A 27,722-nucleotide genomic window follows, 5' to 3' on the forward strand; every position below is an offset into this window, starting at 1 on the left:
CACGATAACTCATCCATTTGTCCATCAGATATATGCGAACGCGGTGAATGCGCGCGGAGGTCGCACGATCCTCATGAGCCGCCCAATATTCGGTAGTTTGCCCATATATGTATAATAGTGCAATAAAAAGGTCATCATCAACAGGAAAGTAACAAAAATTAGGCAATGTGCCAGAAATGGCCAAGGGTAGCTAAGGTAATATCTTCCTAGTGGTCATGTCATAGATTGAATGGTAGCGATAGGTTGCACAGAAACGAGCATTAGCACCCGTTTGGTACAAATAACCATTTGTCAATGGACAAAACTATTAGTTCAAGACCGTTCATGTTTCATACTGGTCTCTATCGCAGTCGTATGGTTCGGTGAGGAGAAATTCAGTAGAAATACCTTTTTGTTTGGACTCGGGCGATCTTTCCTCACATATTGAATATGCAACTACGGGTACACATATATAAGACAGTTAAGGGTATTTTTTGTTGGTACGTAGAACAGACGCGAGAGATAAAACCAGATAAATACGTACAGGCTCAAATTTACGGTTGTTGATTATGGTGAAATTGCGCTTAGCTCATTGATTGGGTGCAGAACTCGGATTCGGGATCAGATTCGCTTACCTCGAAAATCCGCTTATCAATGCCTTTGATCTTCGTATACCCTTTTGGTAAGAATTCCTTAAGCTCAAGGAAACCTGCTTTGTGTTTTCCCTCAACATGGTCTCCAAACTGGATCTGGCACTGCAAACCTGCAAATTCGCAAGCCTCTTCCACAGTTACTGGATGCGTCGTATTCAAGATTGCGTCTCTCGCCTGGAACAATTAGAAATATAGTAAAAAATGAATCTTCATTTTGAAGCAGGTAGTATTACTATTACGAAGGAGAATGTTGCTGAATGAGTTTTGGGTCTTGGCCAATTAACAACGAGCTGTCGCTTGTAGAGAAATAGAAAAAGAAGACGATAGGAAAAATCAAACTAACAGATGAAATACCTGAACGTAAACTAAATTAAGCTGAACGGGGTCTCGTGAGTCGACATTTGAATCGCTGAAAAAATATTTTCGACGAAGTGTCAACGTTTCATCCTCAACGATGCCTAGTTCACGGAGTGTCTTGCAGTGATCCACCTGAAATAACAAAAAGTATAGCCATGGCTCTACATCAATCGTATATGTATACACTGAATGAAGTATGAAATGGCATATTCAAACGTTTTCGAATAATAGAAGAATTTATCTAACAGTCTAGCTCGCAATGAGATGCCAATCTTCAGTGAACATTATCCTATTTAATCTGTCCATTGAGCTGAAACACACGTTTACTTTGGGGTCGGTTCTGTGCGTGCAGTTTGAGTAAAGGGTCGTTGAGGGCCTTCCATTAGATTTCAAATAATTTGATGTAAGTACTGTTATTCATTTTCCTACATTCAGCCTATATCAGGACAGGGCTTCGACATTTCTTGTCCACAACCGGAATTTTAATTAACGCCGCAAGCGAATTAAGAAGCTTTTTGTCATACCCTTACATAATATATCTCTACGTGTTTCTCGAATAGTAAAAACAATGTCCCCTCAGTCAAGTGGTTTCAAAGTTCGTCACTGGTTTACATAAAAATGTCCATTAAAATCGTAAGAAAGCCTCATAGTGTCTTTCTGGTGGGCGCATTACCAATGCTACGCTCAGCAAGCTGCTCTGACGTTCAGACATTCACGCAAAACGGCAGTGGCAGAACAAACATTGGACGGCAACTCCGAACAACTGTGAAAAGACGTACTTCAAAATGTACCAGTATTACCCACGCACTCAGTTGGTCCGTAAGACTCGTCCGACATTAGATAGTTTCGAGAACTGAACATAGAGATGCGCCATTATGATGTCAAAACAGTCGACACTCTAGAGACAGAAAAGCAACAAAGATTAATTACATAGCAGTAGCCGGATGGTACCGCTAACCGAGACAATAACAAAGCTAGTTTTGCCGTATAGCTTCAATATAAGGTAGGCAGTCACAAAGTACAAACGGTCAGTACTGTGATCAGCTCTGCTGTTTGCATGAATATCTGCGATAGTCACGCTGTTGGAAATAAACACCAGCACGAGTTGTCTTACTCATAGATGAGACATGTTTAACAGCTAATATTATTGTTCTATGTAATAATATGTTCTTGTTTATAACTACCGACAACGAGTGTCATCTATTGCTTTAGCAACCTTCATAATCTGCATCAGCAGACAAACCTCTTCACACGCAAATGGGGTCTATCATTATGACGTTTGCCCTACGTTTTTACGACGATTAATCTGTTGAAATGCTCGGCGTCAACGTTACGCAATGACGAACGATTTCGAAATTCGCATTTGTTTTTACTGCAATTCCATGAACGTGCATAAATGGTTGAAGTCGCAAAAACAGTAACAATGCATGGTCAAACGCGACATCTAGGTTCGCTGCCAAAAAAAGTGAAGCAAAGTGCCACACCGTTTGTACCGCAATAACCTGTACAGAAATCCTCCTTTACCGTGCTTGATTTCTCACGTAGCGTCCTGCGCTTGCGAATGTGCTATTAAAGGCAGGCGCTGGCCTTGCCCTCATTCGACCTTACTTCATTTTACACGTTAAATTTCCCGTCAAGGGTAACTCAAACACTACAATGTTGCGTAGAGCGTTGCGGCTACAATGAGGTACCTGTGGACGCCAGAAGCTTTTGCCTAACTCACCCAGTTAAGGTCGTCATCGGTCTTGAGTTTTTTCTTGAGCGTTTGCATTTTATCTTTTCGTCGTAATGTAAGTGTGCTCGTTCTCTCTTTTTCGTTGAGGTCTTCCTCGCGAGGTTCCTTGGGAACGTCGCGTACCAATGAGAACTCCTCATGGTTTGTAATGCCTGCATATAAGGAACAACAGTTCGAATGGACAAAGATGTTAAAGGCGACAAAGTTGCTAAGATATCTAACATGCTTAAATTGATTCAGCTACATCAGGGGAGCTTCTTCCGGTCAGCAAGATCTACTAAGCCTCAATTTTACTGTCATGTTTATATTTATGTGGAGCATCTTCGCAACATGTTAGGCTTAAATAAGCTACGTGAACTTATTTGTGAATTTATTCAACCGTTCTTCTTGAAGTGACGCGAGAACAGCCAGCGCTGAACTCGTACTTCTTAATAGACATTAATTAAAGCCCAGATATCAAGCAGAAAAACGTTATATCAATTAGCGTTGAACGTACTAATTAAGCCGAATCGAATTTCCAGTAGTCGAAAGGATCCAAATTCGACTTCCTTCCTCTCCCGCCCATTTGAGATACCCCCTATACAACATAGGACTGTTTCCCAGTTCCTCCCTCAACCCGAAGCCATTTCAATCATTAACGCATACACATCTAGGCCAACACATCACAGACGCGTGTCGACTGTCGCGACCATAATAATACTAACAAGCTTCGGCTGGTCATCAATCACTCAAACTCAAGGGCGGAAACAGCGACAGGGCCACTGTCAGTCCTTCTCCGTTCAAGGAGTTAGTAGAACATAGCAGGAAAAGATACTGGGAACCCCTGTCACGACACCACGCCGCACCAATCGTACCAAACGATAGTCTGTCATAGGCAGCAGTCAGTGGCATTATTCGTTTGTTACAACTCACAGCCACGAACTCGCCGTGAGGCCCACCCGGCTGGTGTTGCATTTGTCATCAAAACCGCGTGACCAGAGGTAGAGCGGCCACAGCATATTCGTGGGCGCGTCATGACCGCCAACCCATCGTTTCCTAGAAAAGACAGTCAAGCGTGGCAAATACTCTTGTAAGCTTGCCCAGTAAGGCAATAAACCCAGCGTCGTCTTTCCTATTCTATGTTCGTGGGCGCTATTTTTTCACTTGGAAAGATAAAACAAAACCAAGCGATAACCAGTTAGGCAATTTAAGCCAATAGAAGAGTTGGCTAGGTATCAAACAGGGACGTGCCGCGAAAGCAAATTGCGAGGCCAGGTCAGCGAGCAATTGACTGATTCGGACCTGGAACACAAGACTGCAACGTGTTGTTCGACAGGTGTTACAATCTGCTAATTAACGATGACGCATATATCTGCGCGATTCCTGATCCGTAAACTTAATCCGCTAACAAAGTTAACTTATCTTGCTGGCTTCACTACTTGAGGTATTTAAAATCCACATAAGGCGACACTATATTGGAGAAAAAACGATTACAAGGATATCTCAGAGAAACCCTTCTGTTTGAACGCTTCAACTGCTTATGGAAAAGATAGTGGCTTTTTGACAGCAAAAGGTTTTCCAGCTCGTGTGAACTCGACGGAATAATCTGTCTAGATCACAGACGGCCCGTGGTACCAAACACAACAGGCCATGGCCTATAAGAGTGATCGTGACAGCAGACACAAACAGGCCACATGCCCTGTTTCCGCCAGTTTAGTTCAGTCCACGATTGCTGATGGCGTGTAGGAAGGCCTCGCGGGTCGGGCAGCAGAAGAAGACTGCCAATGACAAAATGGCATAGAACAGCAAAGGACACACCACGATCGAAAAAAAACCGAAGATGTACTGCCTCACGCCTGTTATTCTAGTGCTAGCTAACTGCATCCTTCATCGGACGATGGCCAAAGCCAGGCGGAGAACCCTGTGGGCAGACCGTCATGCAAGAGAGCAGGACGCGAGCACGTTCTGTTTACAATTTCGCTAGCTCAGACCAATATATGCTGCAATAAGCGTTCAATTGGATGTGCTATAATACTTGTCTGGCATGGCTATATATATGATTGGTCATTGGGATAGCATGGAGTTAGCCATTTCAAAGATAACGTTTGACTTGAATGCTAAGTGTTTTAACATCAACACCGGCCTTCTAACAAACAAATGGTCCTCTCGCCGAAATTTCGTTTATATCTTTCAGCGTCTCTCACTAACTGGTTAAGGGTCGTAGGTATGGATCGTTCTCGGTATTCATTTATATGTTCGGTTTATATGGTGACTACGTCAACCATATTTTGAGGCTATGTTTTCACTGTAAATGAGAACATTAGCTGGTATATCCGTAGTATTCTTTCTATCAGGTATCACTATAACGCGTAATAAAACGAAAATGATCCCCTATAAGCTAGCACTCTGTAGGAAACTCTATAGGTCAACATATTAACATAATATACGACAAATAGTACCACAGCCTGTGAAGACAGCTCTCACTGCCGACAGATCTTACGATGCTAACAGCCATGAGACGTGAGATACTCGTTATTAAGCAATCAAAATTATAGCTAATTTATTATTTCGACGCAGGTAAACTCAAATGACGCTCCCTTCAATTTAGTCGTCCTATATTCATACTGGTCAGGATGAGCACGCTTTTTGACGACGTTTTTAGTTCAACAGTGGAACGCTATACTATATAAAATAATTAATAATTACGATATAGGGCAGAACGGAAAAAAAATTGCCAAGATTACGATATTCCTTTTACATAGAACTGCTCTTTCGTTGTAGATCAGATGATTGCTTTCGAAGCTGAGCGAATCTGTTATGTTTGTTTTGTTTTTTTCTGTGTATACAAAACTTACCTATTTTAGAGCAAATAACAACCATCATATTGGCCACAGGTTGCGAGTCGTCAACGAGGACTGTTTTGAGGGTACCATCAAGAAGCCGAATGCGAAGGTTTCGCATTTTCTTTCGGTATTCTAATAAGTCCTGAAAACGCAGAAGATGCTTAATTCATGTATCGAACGAGAAAACGTTTGCTTGACTATAGACCATTGACCAAATCTACTTCGCAAAGAAAGCACTCCTCGTTAGGGACCGAAGTTCACCGGACCAAAAGAGAGCTGAATAATAATAATAATAATAAGCGGTGTAATTTTTAACATATCCGAACTTCATAAGGTGTTTTTAGGAAAATTTAGGTGCGTGTGCAGGAAAATGCCTAGATCTCGGAGTTGTCCGTCACGAGTATATACACGAGTTACTTAAGCAATAGAGGCTAATGGACAGCCGTTCTTACTTAAAGAAACCAATTCCTAGCTATCAAACACTCAACAGTTATTAGTACACACTAAGAACAACTAAGGCGATAACGTACTTGACCCCCAAATAGCTCGAAAAGACTCCGCGGCTTCAACAAGCATCTAGTAACCTGGTAGTTCATCGAAAACGTTTTTGAATGATTTGACACAACGAGAGATTTAAACGCTATGATTAGTAGTCAATTTTAAAAATGAAGAAATTTTCGGTCAGAATCTGGTCTTGTGCATAATATAAAGTGCTTGCTATAGAGTAGACAACTGAAAACGATCGAATTTGCCCGAAAGCATCGAATCAGACGATACTTAGCCAAAAAAAAAAGTTACCACATTCAATTTCTCCATGTACGTGTCCTATTACCTACAATTGTATGTACTTTAAATTGAATGGTGTTCATTTCTAGTGCAGTATAGAGGCTTTCCGCCTAGCGACAAAGTAGTCTTTGTTTCATTTAAGGTTCACTTCTCTCGCTGTCAGAACTAGACAGCCGACTATAGGAGGCGTTCAAATAACGACATATATCAATAATAGGGCAGAAGTGTTGCTTGCTCATAAACCTGAAGCGTTCAAGATGCCTCATAGTAGGCCAACGCAGATATTTTTTTTTTCGTTCTCCTGTCTCACGAGAGGGTGACACGGCAGGTTGCAGTCCACTCTCAGGAGGGCGTGGGTCGTCAACTCATCATCGCAAGATTCGCGAATGCGAAAATCATGCTTTTTACTAAATCACCCACTTAGCAAAGTTTCTACTCTACGCGCGATCGAGCTAGAACTAAACGAGCAGTAAGATGTTAAAATAATACATAGTGTACACGTTGGCATCCATTTAACGTAATCGCCTGTATTAAATGGCTTAAAAGGAGTGCCTGGCTATGCTATGTCCCTGATCGCACAAATATTGGGGCAGCCAAATGGCTAAAGCGAACATTCTAACGCATCCCTTGTCATAAAACAACAAAAAAAAAAAAAACAACATATACATTATTGTACCCGAATTCATATGGAACAGGTTTCTCCCTGTAAACATCCGCTAATACAGTATTGAAATGGTTTGAATATAGCTGATGTGAGCAGATTACGTGAATTTTCACATGAAATCTTGAGATCTTAGCGTAAATTGGTTCGATTGAAAATGAATATACACTAATACGTAATAAATTGAATACTGCTAAGGATAAGTTGCGCAAGGTTTTCATGTTCATGCTGGCTGAATGTTCATTTATAGCTGTTAGGACATGAACTAAACTAACACGGGGATAAGGCCTCCAGATAGGTCGCGAAGGCGAGATGTTAGAAGTACGAAGTAAAGCTATCTATGGCAAATCGATATAGGAGCATGCACAATAACAGTGGACAGTAAACCGCATGTCTGGCTACACTGTCCATTGGGCAATTTAATTGACCCCTGCTGCGTATGAACCTACAAATGGGGCATGGTCAGATATGTCCTCGTAACATCTATACGGGGTTTTAATATGTGCTTAAGCATCTAAAGGCACTCAAATGTCCAAGTAAAAGATGACGATGAAATAGAACAAACTGTTTTCATTCCCTTATAAGCTACTAGTAATTTAATTAAACATACGCTTTTTCATTAAGCAATGCATTATCATAAAATGTTCTCCGATCATAGGTTTATTGCTAGCTAAAGGGTGCACAGTTCGCAAATAGAGACTGAATATTACACTTGAGCGGATTTAAACTACCCTAAGGGTCCTTAATTCCACTCTGCTGGATCATTGAATTGAAACCTCGATCATGAACGGAAAACATCGAAGGCTCACACCTGACGGGATATCACTAACTAAAAAAAAAAAAAAGCAAACAGGCTGTCATCCCAAATTTATCACTGCTTTCCGCTGTGCCACAGTCAAGCTAGTGTCAGCTTGAAATTGATTCTTGGAAGGAACAAAGCGAGTAGCAGAACGCAGCGGGATGAGAGAGACTAATTTTTTCTGGAGAGACTTGATCAAGTTCTATCCTAAGCAATTCGTGAACCTTTTTAAGAAGAAGGGATTCTGATACGCTATTTTATTTCGAGCAGCGACACCAGTTACTACTTTAACTACATATATATTATTTAAACGAAAGCCATATTTGGTCTGAATTTGTTACAAAGGAACAGGCAGGCAATATCGACTAAATCATAAGGCATTGCTAGCCAACGAGCAAATATTTCCTAGCACAAAACAGATCCACTCAGCAATGGCCTATCAGGACATAAATACGAGACATCCGTCTGGTTTTCAGTCATAGTTAGCTGCTGCGTCCTTCTCGTTTCTTCGTCGGACAGCATATCGCTGTTTCCAGACTCAAAGATGGCTGGTTCACGGCGCAGTGGCGTAAATACAAATTAAGTTCCTACTTTTAAGTGACTATATCACTATCATTTCACTGCGGGTAACAGGTCTTAATAGAAAAACACTTGATAACATTATCACGACTCATCAGCTGGTACGCGTAACAATGCCATCTAACGTGGACGCTGCAATGGCGAACAACTGCTATACACCTTCCGATACGGAACCCTTTCTGCTTTTAAATTCTTAACTTTGCTTATATACAAAATACGCAAGTCCTTTTTGTTAAATAGTGTATGGTATAACTAGGCTCAGGTATTCAGGTTCAAATGAAAATAACTATTACCAAAAAACGTTAAACTATACACCTAAATTCGATTGTTGTAGGACGGTCGCTGTGTGCTAGCCTTCATTATCAACAGATACAGCCTATTGCGAATATCCGTTGCTTAATTCTAGTTGTCATCGTCAAAACGTTTCATTTTCTATATATATTTTAACAATGACACTAATATCAATACAAATAGGATTTATTTGCTTTACACCTCGGCCTCATATAGGAGCATGTTCTATTATATTAATCTATTATGTTATTGCCGCGCGCCCTAGTACCTATACGTACGGTTTAGACCAGTCCGCGTCTGGTTAGTTCCTTGAAAACTTCCGAATATGGCCATAACACCCGCTTAAAAGCTGGTCAAGGTGTGCTACCGCGAAGTTCTTTAGTCATCTACGGCACTTTCCCTGGAACGTTGCAACACCTGTTCTGTTCGCTCAAATTGAATCTTTTTTTTTTCCGTTAAAACCAGCCCCGTTAAGCCTTTCCCGTGCGCATCTCGCTATCTCTGCAATCGATCGCCCTTTCTAATTACAGCTTCCTTAAATGAGGACAGATGTTTGAATACACGCGTATAGCCTTCTAGGCTTCAGACTCAGGCGCAAGCTGTCATACTCCTTTCAACCTGTGGATACATGCTGACGCCAATATCGAAATACTTCAGTGGCCGCTATACAGTTTTTTGAATGCCTGCATTCACCCCCTTCTGGGGTGTCAAAACATGATCGTGGCTTCAGCGTGGGCTAGGGCAATCCGCAACAAAGCTGCGTTTCCGTTCATTCCATAAAAGAGCTTGTTTATACCCAACGCTTGTATCAAGTCTAACGATGACCTCAGATGTTTGGGGGTCCGTCTGCTGCGTTCTTTTCATATCTGTTATTTCAAGCCTACTCAACCCTGTGGCAAGCACCATCAGAAGCGGACCTTTCGTTTTGTGCCACGCTAATACATTGGACCTGGCTGACATCTACGCAGGCACGTGTGTTTGGAAACGAAGTCGGAAATACACCCGGTAAAAGCTTCGCCAAAGCGGTGAAGTTAGGCAGTTCACGAAGTTCACTATAGTAAGGTAAATCACGAAATCATTACACTAGCACGATTCCTTGACGTCTTTTAGGAACGCTTTAGTACTTATTCTATACTTCTATACTTCTTGCGCGCTTCTATACTTATTGCAGGTGAACGCGTATAGGTCTTTATCAACCCTTTGGACCCAAACATAATAGAAAAGTAATAGTTCTCGTGGACACTACCCAAATATATGAAACCTGAACTCCTTGCAGGGGTCCGCGTTGTCTCCAACACATTTGAATCAGGATTGAGCTGTACCTGGCAAAGATCAATAGGCAAGCTTCTGTCGCCAACGTCCTAATATGTTTCACAGGCCTCAAGCAGGCAAGAAATTCGGCTTTGCAGCTTTACAGCTCATTCTTGGTATATTGTTGGCACGTGCCATAACAATATATATACATGTTTCAGTAGTTGATTGGCGTACATCCGGATTACATAGACATACGTCAAGCTTTGCTTTATCAAAGGTGTGCACGTTGCATTTCATAATTCCGTTGAGAAACGAACACACAAATGCCCTTTTTCTAACGTATCTACCATAAGTACAGTTTCATACTGAATCGTTGTACATCTATTACTATTTGTGGTATACAGATACCGTAACTACACGGTGTACGACGTCGATCTAAAAAACACCACAGTATGATTTCGTTGTGTTTTATTGTAGCTGACGAATCCTATTAAATGAACTCTAATGCTGCAAATTTCCGGCATAAGAGAATGCTTCATCTGCTATTGTTCCAGTGTCCAGTATTTGTTTAGCTTGTTGTTATATCTATCGATGGGGTTCGATATAAATGACAGAAAAAAATGTTATACGAGATGCAGCGTGACCATAAAGGGTGGAAACTGACTTAAAAACATACCCCAGTTTTCAGAAGATAGTATCCGAGCGTCTTCGAGCTCTCCAACCAAATGCCTCCTTTCTTTGGGTCTTCGTCAACAAGGAAGAGGCCATACTGACTAACTTCCTTAAGATCTTCTAGCTTGCTTTCGGGGATCTTTTCACGGACAATCCGGCAGGCATCAAACACCTATTATAAAATAAATAAAAAAACAACTTTTATTGGTTTTTGTTTGCAACTTCCTAGCAAACGTATTTCGTTCATCGTCGTCATCATCACGAAGCAAGGATAGCAAGTTCCAATAAGTTAATAAATCAACACCTGTAAACCTACTTTCGACCTAATTTGTAATTTTGACGGCTCGCTGGAGATGCAAGCATGCAATCCTACATTAATGCAAACCAAACTAAATGTAAACTAAAACAAGACACACAGTTTGGGATCTCAAGGTTCGACTATAGAAATTCCAACATGACGATATGATGTGTATACTTGCGCTTTTACATAGACTTACAACCGCGCGTTCGCTTACGGACGCTTATAGGGACAAAGGATAACACAAACTGACTATTACCTGTATGTTGGGGTCGAATTGTATCGTTTTTGTTGCCTTCCCACCGAAAACGGACACCTTTAGCGACAAAGTCGCCATGCTGAGGCTGCAAACGAAACAGTGGAATAGAGAGAAAAGCTTAGAAAAAACATCCCCTCCGATCGCATATACATTACTGGTACACAAACGTCTCGAACAGCAGAACTAGTTCTCTATAATCTATTGATTCGCTTCCGTCCGCTATCTGTTCAACCAGTCATATTTCCTATTTGTACATTTCTCTGCTTTGAAAACGGTATATTGTCGCCACACAAAGTAGATATGTCTACGAGCTGCTCAGAGCTAGCGGCGCGTCACAAAAGCTAGACTCATATCCAACAGATTATCCGTCAGGCTTTCGTCGCAACCACTAGTACTTTTTTCTGTGTCTTTTGCTATCGTACTGTTTTTATTCATTATTATCATTCTCAACCTATAGTATTTAATACATGGCTATATTCTGCAACACTTCCCTCATTTACGCGCTTTGCATCTGTCTGTATAATGTTTGTAACTACCCCAGTTCTCCATTCGGCCGCCAGCTCACAGGCGACAAGATCCATTCGGTCATGTCAATATTTGGATAATTTGGGCGGTCTCAAAATAACTCTTTTATGGTATTATTCTATACAAGCCTCCGGCCGTGACTTCAGAAAAGCACAGTTCCAGAGCTTCTGCTACAACAGCCCACACCGACTTAAACTACTCGACTTGTTTGATAGATTATAGCAAACATCCATGCATGGCCTGTTTCCATTAAGGGGACTGACTTCTAACTTACGAACGAAAATGATCTATGGTGATGAGCTTCACAGAAGGTTTCAAAAACAGCATCTACACGCAAAATGGTGTATTTCAATCGTCAGATCGTTCAAGAGTGTTAGACTTCTATCTGGTCTGCTAGTGGATAGCACAATGAATAAACATATGTAATATTCCGAAGAGATTTCGGCAAGCAGCCTGGCGAATTATTGGCTATTCAATAATGTTATATAACAAATAATAATTCAGATGCTAAGGATGTTCTCGCAAAAGAATAGACTGCCTTGAAAGCTCCATAACCTTTCTGGTGCTCCCTGTAGCCAAATACCTAGAATAGTTCGAAAAGTGCCTATCTTATTTCAGTCTGTCGTCTCTTTACGTCCAGAACTGATTGCATTGACGTTCAGGTTGCTACGGCTCCGGCTCCGGCTCCGGCTTGGGCCTGAGGTTTTCATTACTAGGCCACCAAGGTGTGGTGAAAATTATGTAGCGATTTAGAGTTTTACTTACTTATACTTGACAACTCCTCCGAGAAGGAAACAAACGTAGATACGTTAGGACCGTTAAGTAATCCTCTAAACAAATATATAGTGCCACTGCTAGACGACCCTTGGTAGAGTTGTAAGCGAAACAGTTAACAACGATTTACTCAATATCATTACAGATTGCCCAGTCTCTTGGGAAATTAAGCATTACACATTTCTTTCCAGTGTTAATCTGTGACCTAACTACATGGTTCTGAAAAACAGCATAACACAGAAAAAAACAATCCCATCACAATTATATGTAACAAATATAAACTATCACAAATGGCAAGGATCATAAGGCGAGAAAATATACCCAGTCACTTGTTACTGGTTATTTGTTTCAGTTCTATTGATTGTTCTATTGTACTACCAATTTGCTTGGTCATATTGTGGGCTCGTCGCATCACCTGTAGCCGGCAAGTTCTAACCACTATCGCACCACGGAAGGTACACATGGTGTTGACAGCCATTATCTGGTCGGGGAAAATAAACGCGAGTAAGCAGACAAGATGGTTGTCAGTTCGGTTCACAAGAGGGACTCCATTTCGGTCGTCAGCGCGTATTCCCATCCCACCCACGCTGACCCGCGTACATTCCGACGTAGCAAAGGGTCGTAGCGTTCATTATGTGGATATGGTTGTATTTGCGTCATTAAGATGAACACAAACACGTATATACGTAAATCTGTTTTGCGGCTGGCTAGAAAAGAGATCAATGTCAAGCCTCTTAGTGTGGTAATTACACATACGTTTACTGGCCGCTGGAAAGGTAGCGCAGATTTTCGTTAGTAGCAGGGCATGAAAGGTAACGAGCAAACATTAGATTCGTTGATGAGGTCATCGATCAACCGTTTATGAATCATACGCAAACCGACAACTCGTAATCAGCTTGCGATGTAAGCTCTACTGAGTATTTCTAATTACTGTCATGGAATAAAACGTAATCGTGCCGTTTTAGGGCAAGAGCTTCCGTAAGAATTGGGCCGAAGAAAGGAATGCTGACGTTCAAGGATCAGAAATACCTTTGTTGACCTGATTGATCCGATTTGATGGTAAGTCTGCTCGCTATATAGTGGAATCTATCGATTGAACGAAAAAGACGGTTGTGTAATTTGACATACATGCGTTATAACTGATGACGTCAATCGGCTTGTCTGCCATCCAGCGAAGTATGTTTCGGAATTCTGCGCGTCTAATTGAAGTCGGCCAAAATCGCACTCAGTTAATGGCCGGCCTGTTTTACAACAATTTTACGAAGAGGATCAGTACGGCCTTGATTTTCGTAGGATAAAATGGCCTGGTCGAGTCGAAGCGTGACACGTAACTGAGACGTCAGCCGAGGGTCAACCGGAACCCAAAGGGAAAAGAACGATAATAGCTGCGTCGATAAAACCACTGTAGTCCAGATCACACTATCCAATGCAAAGAAACGTCTTTTCAAAAATTTTTGGCAAAAATACACACAAGGGCAACAGCCAATTAGAAGAAGACTCGCTGATTGCTCCGTTTAAGTCTTTGGCGGAACTTTTAACAACGTCAAACGTGTGATCCGTACAACAATGATTGGAACTTTCGTGCTGATATACGGTTCTTGCAAAAGGTTCGTTAGAAGCAAATGTTCACAAGTGTACAGTTAAATGCCTGCGCAAAACCGCAGCGATTCGAACGAAGGAATAGTGTGTATCGAAAACATTAAATTCAGAGGTCTGTTTATCGTATCGTACATGCTTCAGATGCGAAAGATATCAAACGTTAATAACGAGGATTTGATGAATAGTGCGTTTATACGATGGCTGTCACTTTCAATAGACCTAGAAATTGCACAAAACGTTTTATCGAGCATCCATACATTAAAAATAACAACGTATATTACAGAAACATTGCGTTACACAGGTACAGCGAATCGTTCTACACTGGGCTGTGGTGTACGCGCGTTCGTGCAGAGTCATCTGTAGAAGCGTGTCGTCGTATTGATGAACCAGTTAGGGAAAAGGACATCGTGCCAGCGGAACTGCCGGTACCAGCTCAAACCACAAATGTGTATATTTGACTTGGCGGTTCCCCATAGTCTAACGTCCTTACTAACGACAGTATGCGCCATGTTGTACGCCCAGTTTCTGTCTGCGACTGATTTAGCGGCCAGTAAATGTCTACTATGTCAATGCAGTTGGCAATGTTCCTTTTAGTGAACTGGATCGCGGCCGACCGATGCTCCAACAAAATGATTCATCATCTATGCGTCATACGCCGATATAGTGTCTCATACTTCGATGCAAAAAATCTCACAATTACAACTTCCGCTAGCTAAAGTTTGCGTGTACCGAAACGCTACGTAACCTAAAACGATTCTTTGGTTTTTAGATCCGCTTATGTCATATACTAATCATGTACCAATACGAGTCATTTTAATTCTCAGCTAACCAAAATTTTTTTTGCCACTTATGCTATACGCGATTTCAGCTTTCGAGCCTCACGCATTTACCCACTGGGTCAAAAGAAGCATCTCCTATAGTAGTGGTATCCTAAGGCATTCCGCTTCTAAGAAATAATTCATTCAATAAAATCTATCAAAGCTGTCTTTCTTTACCGAATAACGTAATATACGAAAAGCCTCTTATCAGAGATACCTATCTGATTTTCCGAGTCAGACACACACAAGTTGATTTTTACTCAACTTTACCTGATTTCGTTGTTCTTGCCATTAGACCACATTTCTTAGAACTTAACTAAAACTTCTAACAACCAAAGAAATAAGCGATAGACTCTATCGCTACTTGCGTATCTAGTCCAATGTCATCGGAACAGACAATAAGAATCTCATCTTTTCGTATTTCGCACCTATATGGATATATGTTTATCGCCATGCAGTACCGTGTCACACTGAACGATGCAACATTCGAACGTGTCGAAAGACCCGCTGCCAGTTGCTCAGTTAATCAACTGTCATTACTTCTACTATTCTACAACTTGTCTAAAGCATTTTCTAGGGACTACCGTTATTAATTGTTGTAATTCCAATAGAGAAACTAAATAGATTTAACGAAGGAGTGTCCATTGTATAGTCGCATAAAAGGTCTCATATTAATAACACCAACATCCGATATCGGAAACGCAACACTGAAAATATAGGAAGCCATACTCGTTTCGCATATTTTCAAGTAGCTGCTATCCTGGGTTGTATGCGGTGGGTCGTTGCCGCGTGCTGACCTCCCAGCTATCCAGTTGACCTATAACGATTATTTTTTCGTAGTAGTCGGCTGTCCTTTTAAGGAACTACACGTAACGCACTTTTCAGGTCGATAAATATCCGGCCTAGTTGAGCTATGCTAAGCGATCAATAGTAAGGGCTCTATAGCATCACAATAGCTTTATCATCAAAACAATATGCTTCAGTTTCTAGATCACAGCCTTCATTATCCAGTTTCGCGCGTGAAAGAATCACCGTTCCGCACAATCACTATCATTGAGTAGGTTCCCCTCAGCAAAGTATCCAACCAGGCCTCACTTCTTCTCACGTACGACAATGATGATGATCAACACTTACTGCGTTAATCGGCAATTTTTTTAAATGAGGAAAACTGTGCACAGCTCAGAGGGCACGAGACAGTTAAGTTTGCGATCTCAGCACCGCCGATTCGTCACGGTCCTAAAGGGGCTTAACAGCGTCCCTCCTGCCCATTCATTTCTATATAATGTAGAGCTCGGGGCCTCTATTACACAAGACATCAGTCGGATCAACGTACAGCCAGTCGGATAATAGTACCCAGATATAGGGTCAGCTACAACGCCGGAAAGAGGCGCAGGATCGTAAGGATAGGGGAGTTGCACCGAAGAAAGAACAGGCCCTTCCTGTAATCCCCAACGGCCGCAGTTCACCGGTATAGCATTCGTCTGCTTACTGTGAAATGGTACTATTGCTAGTTGTTTAGCTTTCTTCGCCGGCCGCCCCAGTAGCTACCCTAGAGTACTTAACTCCCTCTGTTCAACAGTTGCTGGCCGGCCTCGTCAGGGCCGTATTGGCAAATCTGTCAGAGCTTAAGGTCCTAAAATTTATACACAGGCCGGGCCTGTTCGTTAGGCCGCCGTGTGTGAGAGCTTAAACTGTGATGTAGATCGCCTCCCGCTGTGGCCGGTTTTGGGACATAGAGGTGAACAAGAGGAAAATGAAGAAACAAAGAGACGACAACCACCAGTACAAAAAGGCCTGTTGAAAGCAATCGTGATGACCGAAGCGTGAACAAGCGACAGTAGCGTGCAGTGCTGCTGTGCCGCGGCTTCCTGTCGAATGAGTAAAAGGCCCTAGTTGCTTCTTCACTCTGCCCTGCCTTTGGGTCTGGGTCTGCTTCCCTTCTCTTAGGCTAAAGCAGCAGCAGCAGCAGCAGCGGCATGATGTTGCCCTATTCGAGATTCTTTTCCGTCGCCGGGCCTTGTAATCGTAATAGTTCTATGACTTCCAGTTGTACTATTACGATAGTGAATATTCAACTGTGTCCGGTCTTCTATGGAACTGTGGCAGCGGTGGCGCTAACTCCAGCTAACATGCGACGCCTCGATCGTGCTTGCGTACAAAGTAGATGTAGCCAGCTGAATTTTTGGCAGCATTCGCTTGACTAGATATCTATATGTATATCTCGCGAACTTCGTTGACGTCTTCGAGCGTATCCGAATACGATAAAAACGAAGCAGAAACTGGCTTTGTTCAGTTCTCTGGCCCTATGGCCACACAGTGTTGTCTCAGTGACGGATGCGCCTGCCGTTGACTTGTGTTTCGTTGCGGACTGCTCTGGGACTAGCGGTAGTTAACGCTGCTCATTAGAGCCCTGCACTCACTGCTAGTGCTGCTATCAGGTTCATTATCGCTGCTGGTTTTACGGTAATGGTTCTAGCATTATCTTATAGAAGAAGTGTTGCTACCCGTACCAGTATGACGCTTTATAGTGAATAATGGCCGACTGTGACACTTGCTGTCTCTCTTGCTCACTGGCTTCTGCTGTTTTGTTGCGGTTTCTCTGTCGTATATCGCCGTAACTGGCTTCGTCATCGTCGTCGTCGTCATCATCATCCTCGCCATCGACGCACAAGGCTGTGCGTGCGTGGGTTCATGCGCCACCGTAGTTGACGGGTAGGACCAAGACGGGGGAGTGTAACCGCTCCTGGCATTAGTGCAATCGTGGCTACTGCTGATGTTATTACTGCATCGGTTGCTGTGGGATAGACGCACGCGTGGACGAAGGGCGATGGACCCACCGACCGACCGACCGACCGACCGACCGACCGACCATACAAGAACTGCCCGACGTAAATGAATCAATAAACGGACCAATGGGCCGATAGAGCATGCACATATCTGGCACGTTCCTGCTGTGCAGATGTTCAGTCGAACACACCGATGCACGCCGGCGCAAAGAGAACCACGCGTTCGCAAGCAGAGTCCCCACACACTCTCACGCGGTTTCGTACAGCCGCTTTCATTTCGTGCTCCTCTCGGTGCATACAAACACATATCCTATTAGACGGCAGACCACATTCGATTAGCTGATTATGGTAATGATTACGCTCAATCAGCCAGCCACTGATCCACCATCGACGATAGACGGCGTCATGAGAAGACTTTGAAAATACATAGTAGTTACTACTTCGGTGTCGAAAAAAGATGAGACGGTCTCTGGCAAAGCGAAATGATACAGCGTCTATCGTCGCTTGTTGCTCATCTACTCCTCGCCGATATGACTCTTGCGCATGCACGAGGACAGTAGTAATGGCGGTGATGAAGTCGTGCTGATATGATGAAAAGCAAGCGTAGATTTGAAAGAACTCAAGCTCGTGTTCCATCGGCAGGCCAAATCTACTTCTACAATAGCGGGACTCAGAATTTTGATATCTAACTGCTAGTCAGTGCAAGCGGCAATGCTAATAATTATGGTAAGGTTAAATCTACTGAGCCGCGGCTCTAAACTGTAAAGCGGGTTTGTAGTTTGCACCGGCTTGTACGTGAAACGCACGCCGAAAGGTAGAGTTGACACCTCGATTGCTTTGTTTGGGTTTTGAGGCTGTCCGTTTACACGCTTATAGAGTAATTGTGACTCGTGAATACTATGACACTAATGCGTGAAGTTCTCCGTCTTATTTTATGAGCTGCATTCAACTGAAGTAACATCTCAATTGGCAGGAATTCTAGAAACAGACCACTGCCTTCGGTCGGATTTCTTTAAGCGGGTTAGATTGTTACGTTTGTCAGGATATGCGTTTTAGTGTTACTACACATATAGAACAGCGTACATAGAAATAATGGTACACAGAATGAACGACAGCAGCCTTGAAGTGAAGGAAACAAATACCCTTTTATTTTCAACGTCGCCGTAGTAACGTAGTATAACGAGAGCAGATTAAGAATTGTAGAATAAGGAATAATAGAAAAAATACTTCCGCAACTGAGCAAACCGTTCGTGCTGCTCATAAGGCAAATGTTGCTCAACGTAGGTCACAATATAGGCAAGAAGATCTAATTGAAGTTGCCCCTTTTCAAGGACCAAGATCACTGTGAGATCGATGGGGCTGATTGCATCACTAGATGACGATAGAAGGTAATTTTTTCCAAATCTTCAGTGCCAGCCCGATTGCAGCTTGTCGCTCAATGTCAACACGCGTAAACTTATTTTTGATTTACTAGGGCAGTATCGTTTTAAATAACTGACTAATTGGCGCATCGATCATAAAGGGCGGAACGCCGCCAGCAGTGAGCGATTGGCAGAGTTGCCCTACTTTGCACTGGCCGGTCTCATCGGGGCAACGAATCAATTAACGAAGTTGTTTTTTCTTTTTACAAGCCAAACAAGCTACCAAATGACAGACCGAACCGAATATCAGCCATGTGTCGTAATTGCTAGTAATGATTGCCGTCATGGAAAAGCAGCGCCGCTAAACAGAAACGAGGGAAGCGGAAGGATCGTGATTGCTTCTGGTTCTAGCAGGCACAGTTTGTCAGCCAGAACGCTCGCGCGTCCATCCGAACGATCTCCCGTTCGGAACGCTCACGCAATAGCAAGTTAGCGACGATCATCGGCCATAGTTGACTTGCAACTCTATAGAATCTATGTATCCTGATGAGAGATATACGCGCGCATTGAAGACAACACGGTGGCTAAGGAGAAACAGCGCACGGATAGTAAAAGTTCATAGTAAATGTATAGCAATTGAATAATAACTAAATACTACTTGAAGTACATCTATGGCAGGATAAGTAAAACAGTAACGAATACAGAATGTTTCATAATGTCGATTTACATACATACATACATGTCGTATGCTCTAAGAGAGATCTTAAAGAGCGTTTGAGGCCGGGCGTAAACAACTGATAGAACATTTTTTATTTCGATAGAACGCTGCCCAATTTGAGGAAATACAATCAATTGTCAATTTTTCATTATTAGTAAATGAAAAGCAGTGTAGAAGGGCGGGCAACAATTCACTGACCTACCTAATAGGTTATCTTTCGTATGGTAGTGAGAAAAGAAGTGGCCAATCCAAGCGAATGATATGTTTTAATGATGCATCCTGCGTCCAACCCCTTACCCTGACTGTTCCAGTTTTGATAGAATGTACTAAGTTTACCTTTTTTTTCACACGTAGAAAAAGCTCTCTTTCTATGTACATTCGCTCAAGCGCTTGATGGTAAACGAGATGTTGGGCAAAACACTTATAGAAAATCGTTACCTATCTACTATGACCATTCACACTATACTTTTATTCCAAAGTAAATAGTCTGTTGAAAGATGACGCGCGACATATTGCCAAAATGTCTGCTAGGAAGCCTCTGGACCAAGGAAGCCCTTTTCCGTAACATGACATTACTTAGTCAAACAGGAATTTAAAAATCCTTAAATGAAAAAAAAAAAAAAAAAACGGGACCTACGTTATTAGGTAGAAATAAAGCGTAGAGCAAGGAATTTTTTTTTACTTTACATTTTAACGAAAATAGATTAATACTCCGCAGAAGGTTAAAGCTTAAACAACAATAGCAACAGTCAGGTTGTCAAGGTTCATGATAGCCGCACTAATAACGGCATGCCAATTCGTCATTGTTTCCATTCTTCACACATACAGGCATATGCCCATATAGTCGTTCTTTCAATTCGAGGGAGCCAAGTTGCCCATCGCTAGCGACTATTTCACGTATCGACAGGCAGTGTACAACAACTTTACACAAAATAAGGTTTTTCAGATACGTATATATTTATATTTCATCTGGATATTCATCTGTGTATAATTAATCGGTCACTCATGAGCGGAAGTTAAATTCAACGCGGAACTATTTCTGTGGAACTCTGGGGACGGCCTCGGACAACAAGCAATCGATACGGCGTAGAGTCAGTGGCGTTATTTATATCGAGAACCACAGATACAAATGGGCACATTTATTTTGGCCTTGAGCGTTTTTCAATTATTATTATTATTATTATTATTGCTAGTATTATACATGCGTGGAACCGAGTCATCCAACAACAACCTGCCGACGCGCAGAATAGTTCTTTTGAGCTAGATTCATCCAAAACGTTTGTTCTCCGTCATAAATTACCCGAGACAAAACTGAGATGAAACTTCTCTAAACAGCAATTCTTTTATACTTTATGGTTGGATACTTTTTGTCACTTCTGGTATCTGAAGCGACAGCATTGTACAAAAGTACCAAATGCTCAGAACTATCCGAGCAGAACTGGAAATCTGCTATACGTTCAAATCTTTACGAATCAATCAGATAACTGGAAAAGTACGTGAAAAAAGCTGTGAGCGTGTGTTGAGTTGATTCGCCGTACGCTATAAGTCAACGTTTGAATGGCTATGGATTCGGAATAAATATGGCGACGGTGATCGACAGCGAAACACTTCACGTAACCCCAATTAACGTGACTGGCTCAACACCGTCATTTGTTAGTTGGTCGGTGGGCTCTAACAGACACACTGAAAGACAGTAAGAATACTTCTACAGGTATCATTTAGAGCCGGCATAAACGAGCATTTATACGACAAAACGGTTGAAAGGAAACTCTTCTCAGTAACTAATAATTGCTAGACAGTGCAATAGCCAACGTCCAAGGTCGGCACAAACCTTGAATTGTCGCATTTGTAAAGCTCCTCTGTCTGACTTCAATCTGAAATCAATAACTAGTTCCGAAAAACAAACACGTTCAAGACTATGACTCACTGTCAGTAGTTTACAATTAGAAGGCTCGAGTTTACCTAACCTATAATAGCCGGCGGTCTTCTTGGCGTCTGGCCAGCATTTGCCAACAGATTGGAAAACGTCTGAGTCGGGCACGTTACCTTCAAGCTATAAATCGTTCATTTGTCATAATAGCAAATAGTGGTCATTTCGAATCTGTCTGGTTTCGACACATTCCCGATGTCGCAGTCATCCGTACATGTTACGATCGCTTCGTCAATTGACTCTGATTTATAGGAGAGGACCAGAAGTCTTAGTACATTTAGAGAGCGACATTCTTCGACCGTTTAAACGGTTATTTCATATCATGGAAACTATATGCCTGACACGTCATGCGTTATGGAGGTAATGCAACATCATCTAGACGACCGGTAAGACCTCAGCTATAACCAAGGCCGCCCCGAGTCGGTCAAATAGAACCTTTCTATGACGCTCATTGTAATTGTTTGGTACTGGAAATCCTGAAAATGCTTGTCTGGTGTATACATCGCTAGCTCTAGCCAGTCCTAGTGGGGGGGGGGGGTCCACCACTTACGTGTGTTTAGGTCTGTGGACAAAACACCTCTGCACTACCACGTATATGGACTGAAATTAGATTGTTCGAGCTGCCAAAAGCAGACTGCGACCTTCGATTTTTTGACAATAAATACCGACCCACGGGCTGAAGAGCCCAGGTACGTTTCCTTCGACATACAGCGTCGACTGAGTAACAACTATACGTTGACATCAGAATCACGCTGAGGTACTTACATTTCAACACGATTTGGCGAATCAATCGTTGGCGTAGGTGGGAAATTTAGATGGGTAAGCGGGCACAAGCAGGGTTCTCGATTTGACTAAGTCTGCTAAGCAAGACAGCATTAAGTCAATGGTAATTTGCTTAGGGCAATTACCGTGACGCTTCCGGTCCAGATAGCTCGAGTTAGTCTGAACAAGTCGTGATCGGCCACCGTGCGGACAAGCGTCTCTTCCAGTTAACGAATTCTACGACACAGAAAAACTCTCGATTGTACGCTATCGGCAATACCTGACATGTCAACACTGGCGTCGCCCTGTGATATAATAATGCTACTGCCATCTCTAATCCGTTCCATCATGTTTCCTAGAAGTCTTTTGGCTTTCACTTCTGCTAATACGTACTGACGATATGCTCCTATGAACATGTTAACAATAGCTTCGTATGAATACCAGTTACGAAATCACATACATTAGTCAGTGACGGTGGCGAAATCGTGCCGATTTCCATCGTGTCCCATAGCGTGTGTTGCTATCCCTTCACTTTTACTCGTTGCTCTTTTTGTGCTAGAGGTTATATCTACTTGACGAAGCGTTTTTCACTACTCCTCAGCCCCTAGACGTTCGCGTTTGTTTTCAGTTAATCGTTGACGCGTCATAACTAGTGACATGATAAACAGCATTGAACCCAAAGCGCAACCAGTGCTGTAACCACAGGAACGAAGCTCGCTCGATGATCGTAAGCCTTTGATACCGCGGAAGCCCTCATGGTTCTCTACATCATGTATGCCAAAGATATGGTTAGTCATCGTAAGTATCACGAGAATTACACGGCTATGGATAAGCGGCGTCGTGCGGTATCGATGGTTGTCGTTGTTATCTACGACGACCGGTGAGTATTCCCAACCAGTCCGAGCTAGCAGCGGCCCGTTAACATTATCCGCGCTGACCGTCGTTGTCATAGACGCTGAAGGCGATCGCGAGTGGTGGAGGCTCGAGTAACAGTCATACTACACCAGGAGGGACCCATAGTATCTGTAGAGTAATCTGTATGTTAGACCCATATCCAGCACTAGAGAACAACCAGCGACGACCAAATAAATCGACCGGGTTCTCGACCATCAGGCAGCTAGCTTCCATGAAAGGCGGCCAGCCGGCGCCCACACGCATAAACAAAGATCAACTCGCAACGGCGGTTAGTTTATCGGCGTCGCTGCCACCATTAGAGAACCGCGAGCGACGGATTGCGAATAATCACACGCGAAGCCGAGTAAGAAAAAAGCAAACAAATGCAGAAACACAGAGGAAGAAATTGGCTGCGAGGGAGTAAAAAACAGGGCACTGCTGAAGTAAGTTAAACAAAGATAGAGGCCGGATCCCAAAGAGAAAAAAACTACGGAAAGCAAGGCCGAATTGCGCGCGACCGAAGACTAAGTGCAGCTCAACAGTCGAGGATAATGGCGAACACTGCCAGGGATAAAAGGGATACAGGGTCCTAGGTTAAAAAGCAAATCGATTTTCCCACCGAGGAACCGGAACAAACTGACTGCTATATGACGACGCACAGCTGATTTGTAGACAGAAGTAGGTTGTATCGAAGTAAACACTTGACGATATTAAATATTCTTTTCCGGCCAGGGTCTGCAAACCAAGAACCGAGATGTATTTAATCTTGCTAAGTGCAGTGATAAGCAAACGGATAAACCGAATGCTGATCTTGTTTGTTTCTTCAACGTTCTCGTACAATAAGTCTTAGCAAGTTCATCCTTCACATTCAGGTTCATATAGCCCGTCGTTGGCTTTATCTGCATATAACTATTGCTTATTCTACAATGACCACGTTCGTTCTTGATGCATATCAACTTGCCGATGTCTTCGTGCATGAATGTGTTCTGTCTGTGACGAGAGAAAAGATCGCTCGTTAGTCCTAATAATCGTCGCCACTAACTCTCTAGGATGCGGAAAGACAACTAGGTAAACATTCGAATAGAACGAAACCGAGGACGAAATGCAGCACAAGTCCCCGTAGTAGCATGAATTGTACGACCAGGCCAGCCGCTACAAAAGCGGTACCGCTTCCAGCGATGGATGGTCATGACGCTCTTTCCGGCGCCACGCACCCCATTTTAGACTTGATCTATTCTACCACTGTTGTAGGTAGTGCTGCCGCTGCGCAGCAGCGCGCCGTTGTTCAGCGACTTAAGGCCAGAACCAAGTGGAAGGACTCAGGCTACCGGCTTAGGCCGTATTGGCGGCTTGTCTATTGAATAGGCGACGTCACATAGAACTTCGTGCGCGCGGGAGAGATTATGATTTTTGATATCTCATGCTAAATATCACTCTAACGAAGTGTAACACATAACTTCAAACAATATTGAAGTGTTTAGTTTAACGATAGTTCAATAAAAAAAAATCGTCGTTTTTGTTCGTGGTATGTTGTGTTTTTAAGTAATTCCTGACAACTTTTGAGGTTTTCGACTCGTTTCTTATGTGTCGTTTATCTGCTGAGTAAGGAAGTAAAGGGTGAGAGACTTTCACCCTGTCACGTCGAAAACACTGTTTGCGTGGGTGAACGGAGGTAGGCCAGGTAAAAGGAAGGAGATCAAGTTGGTCATCCAGCAACACGAGCTTTTGAAGGTCTGTCGACCCTGCCGAAATTGCATAGCCGCTTTGATGACTGGTAGGTCAGTGAAGACATCGGGGCATTAATTGCTTTTGCCTGAAGGCGACTGATATCTATCTCGAAAGCAGCGGAGTTCGAAAGCCCAGCTGCGCGCGCCCTTCGAAGTACCTAGGCAGGATTAAATTCAAAGCACGAGGCAGACTAGTTGAAACTCTACTTGTCATCCTTCGAATAGCTTGTTTGAGCAGACGGAAGCACACTATTGGCATACAATCATAGAAACTAAGCTTCCGGCATTTTCTCTTTCTTCAACAAATTTTTTTCTTTTTTGCCTACCTTGCCGAATCGCTAGTCGTACTCCGCAGTAGATAAAGCGTAGCACCTTCTCACGACTACTTCACTTCCACATTTCCCTTTGACAACCAGTGAAGTCACATGCAGTCTCCCGATCACTTCCTTTCACTTTGCACTATGTGTTTGTTCGTCCACACTTTCTTCAGTGTTACTGCTGCTGTTCAGCAATCGCTGCACCGGTCAGCAGAAATTTCCTTGTCACGCTCGATTTCAGTTGTGCGCTTAGACACAAGACCAAAAACTGAGCTGTAAAAAGTAAAAACATTCGACAACGAAAAACTTTCGCGGGCCCCACAGGAAGAGTGCAGCAGAAACAGAATAACTTAAAACACGATTCTAAGTAGAGCCGAACGAGAAACTGCGATAAGAACTTGTGTGAAGCAGGCTTCTTAAACACACGCACTCACTTATAGAGAGATACAGAAACACTAGTTGAAAAAGACGCACTAGTTGAAATACGGTTATTTCTTTTTCTGTGCGCTGGTGTTGCTGGTGCAGGCTGCTTTTGCTGCTACAATAATTTACCGTAATGGAAATAGCAATGATGGTTCGTAATGGCGGGCCCCCAAAAGTAGTCCCTTAAACGGCTCCTAGCGCGGATCGCAAGCAAAGTTTCATACACAACACCATCGCCAGCAGTAATAATAGTGGCTCTCACACATACACAGACAGAATCGAATGAGAAGTTCAAGCTGTTTATTACTGGTGCTGCTTCCCGTTTTCTTCTCCCACTCGACATAGCCAAATAAAGACTACGAACAAACGAATGAACGTACTTTTCGAAGACCCGCCGCGACCGTGCGCAGTGATGGCGAAGGCGCTGGCCAGCGCCCTCTGGTAGCTAATGCAATGTTAACTAGTGTGCAGTGTGGAGAGGCGGAGCTAGAGTGTAGGGGGCATAGCATACCGGTCAGCAGCAAAGGGATCGTAGAAGCATTGCTAGAGAATGAGAGTTATTGAGGAATGAAGTGCAAATCCGCGATGCGACGTCGACAGCTGGTATGACTTCAACTTCCCTGTTGCATTAATGTGGAGTGGTAATAGGTCGAAGCAATACCGAGAATCTTCGGGGACCAGAAAAAAAGGCTGTCTTATGTTGCTTTTGCCAGTTTAGTTCAGACAACTATCTTGTATTGATCGGCAAAATCAGTAGCGGGTATTGGTGACCAGAAAGGTCGTGGCGAACGGAAACGCATGATACGAGATGAGGAATATATCTAGGTTGAAATTAAAGATGCATAGAATACCGTTGAAGGTGCTGAGTTTTTTTACTTAAGCCATTCCACTGAACGTGTTCGGAACTAAAACATTATGCAAAAGACAGGGTTTAGTGAATGCTATGGTCAAAAAATCAAATAAGCAAATATGAAAGTTGTCCTGTTTCGTAAGCTCACAAGCCTTTTTCCCGATTGGCTTAACGTTGCATGCATCTATATTTTTATGGCCTCTTGTAATTTTTTCCACTAATAATAATCAATGTAAAAAATATGATTTTTATTATAGAAAGGCTTGGATTCTGACGCCTGGACATCTACCTACTGGCCCTATCCAACGTAATACTGCTTCTAGCATTACATAGTTGGTAGAAGAACTAAATACGTTGAAAAAGCTTTTTGGCTTTTAATAGATAGAAAAATTCATAAAAATTGTCTAATGTATAGATAGTTCGCTAAATCATCGACCACGGTTATTTTAGCTATTAGAAAGGACAATTAATAATATTAATAATAATTAACATGTTCGTATGGCATTGTAGTATACCACGCCTCTTCGAAGCTCTGACGTGATTGAAGGAACTTAAGGAAAAGTTATTATTTCATATTAAAATACATATTTTTTGACCTCTAAATAAATGTTCATTCGCCACCAAATATAATGTTATTTTGAAACGAGCAGGCTACATTGAAAATATCGGAATTTTGAGCAGTAAAAGGAAATTATATAATTATCTGCACACTAATAAGTTGGAGTTCACATACACACACAAACTCTGATATGCATGAGACATGTTTTTCCTCATTTTTGAAAGACAAATATATCTACAATAATAGATTGTGCTACAAAATAAGACGTTTGTCTCGACTATGAACTAGTGTGATACGGACGATCTATTTTAAATGCGCTTCTCAATTGTTCTGTTGCTCACGATGAGGGTCTGTACAAATAGATGAGCAATACAGTGAAGTACATACTTGTATGGCCTGTTTACGACCACATGTGGAATACAAAGACCAGCTTCTAATGACTTCATTTCAAAAATTGCGACCTATGGCAAGCCTGTAATGTCGCGAGTACTATTTGAACACAGGAATACTATATACTCAAAGCGAACAATTCTA

The 27,722-nt window shown here is 42.5% G+C and overlaps 1 protein-coding gene and 1 long non-coding RNA gene across 5 annotated transcripts in view; one reads left to right on the forward strand and one right to left on the reverse strand.

Moving 5' to 3' along the window:
* rhea (Talin_middle and talin-RS domain-containing protein rhea) overlaps nt 1-26,106 on the reverse strand; it is a 49,987-nt gene extending 23,881 nt beyond the window's left edge. The window contains exons 1-7 of one of the 3 annotated variants that reach the window (XM_086993656.1): nt 25,366-26,106; nt 11,146-11,230; nt 10,593-10,760; nt 5,559-5,688; nt 2,713-2,876; nt 987-1,121; nt 615-806 (exon numbers count right to left, since the gene is read on the reverse strand). In XM_086993656.1, coding sequence (XP_086849782.1) covers nt 615-806; nt 987-1,121; nt 2,713-2,876; nt 5,559-5,688; nt 10,593-10,760; nt 11,146-11,223 — 867 coding nt within the window. In that variant the 5' untranslated portion in view covers nt 11,224-11,230; nt 25,366-26,106. Of the gene's footprint in view, nt 1-614; nt 807-986; nt 1,122-2,712; nt 2,877-5,558; nt 5,689-10,592; nt 10,761-11,145; nt 11,231-15,590; nt 17,351-25,365 lie in introns of those variants that run through there. The other 2 variants (XM_086993657.1, XM_022809779.2) reach the window with 2 other exon arrangements.
* Nucleotides 13,726-15,040, forward strand: LOC147754954 (uncharacterized). Of its 2 annotated transcripts, XR_015330631.1 has the most exons (3): nt 13,726-14,051; nt 14,345-14,468; nt 14,912-15,040. It is a non-coding gene; the product is annotated as an uncharacterized LOC147754954 (long non-coding RNA). The 2 variants fall into 2 exon arrangements; XR_015330632.1 differs by having other exon boundaries at nt 14,327-14,971.
* Nucleotides 26,107-27,722: the final 1,616 nt, after the last annotated feature.

This window comes from Varroa destructor, unplaced genomic scaffold (genome assembly GCF_002443255.2).
Source record: "Varroa destructor unplaced genomic scaffold, Vdes_3.0 BEIS01000006.1, whole genome shotgun sequence".
Classification (NCBI taxonomy): Eukaryota; Metazoa; Arthropoda; class Arachnida; order Mesostigmata; family Varroidae; genus Varroa; species Varroa destructor.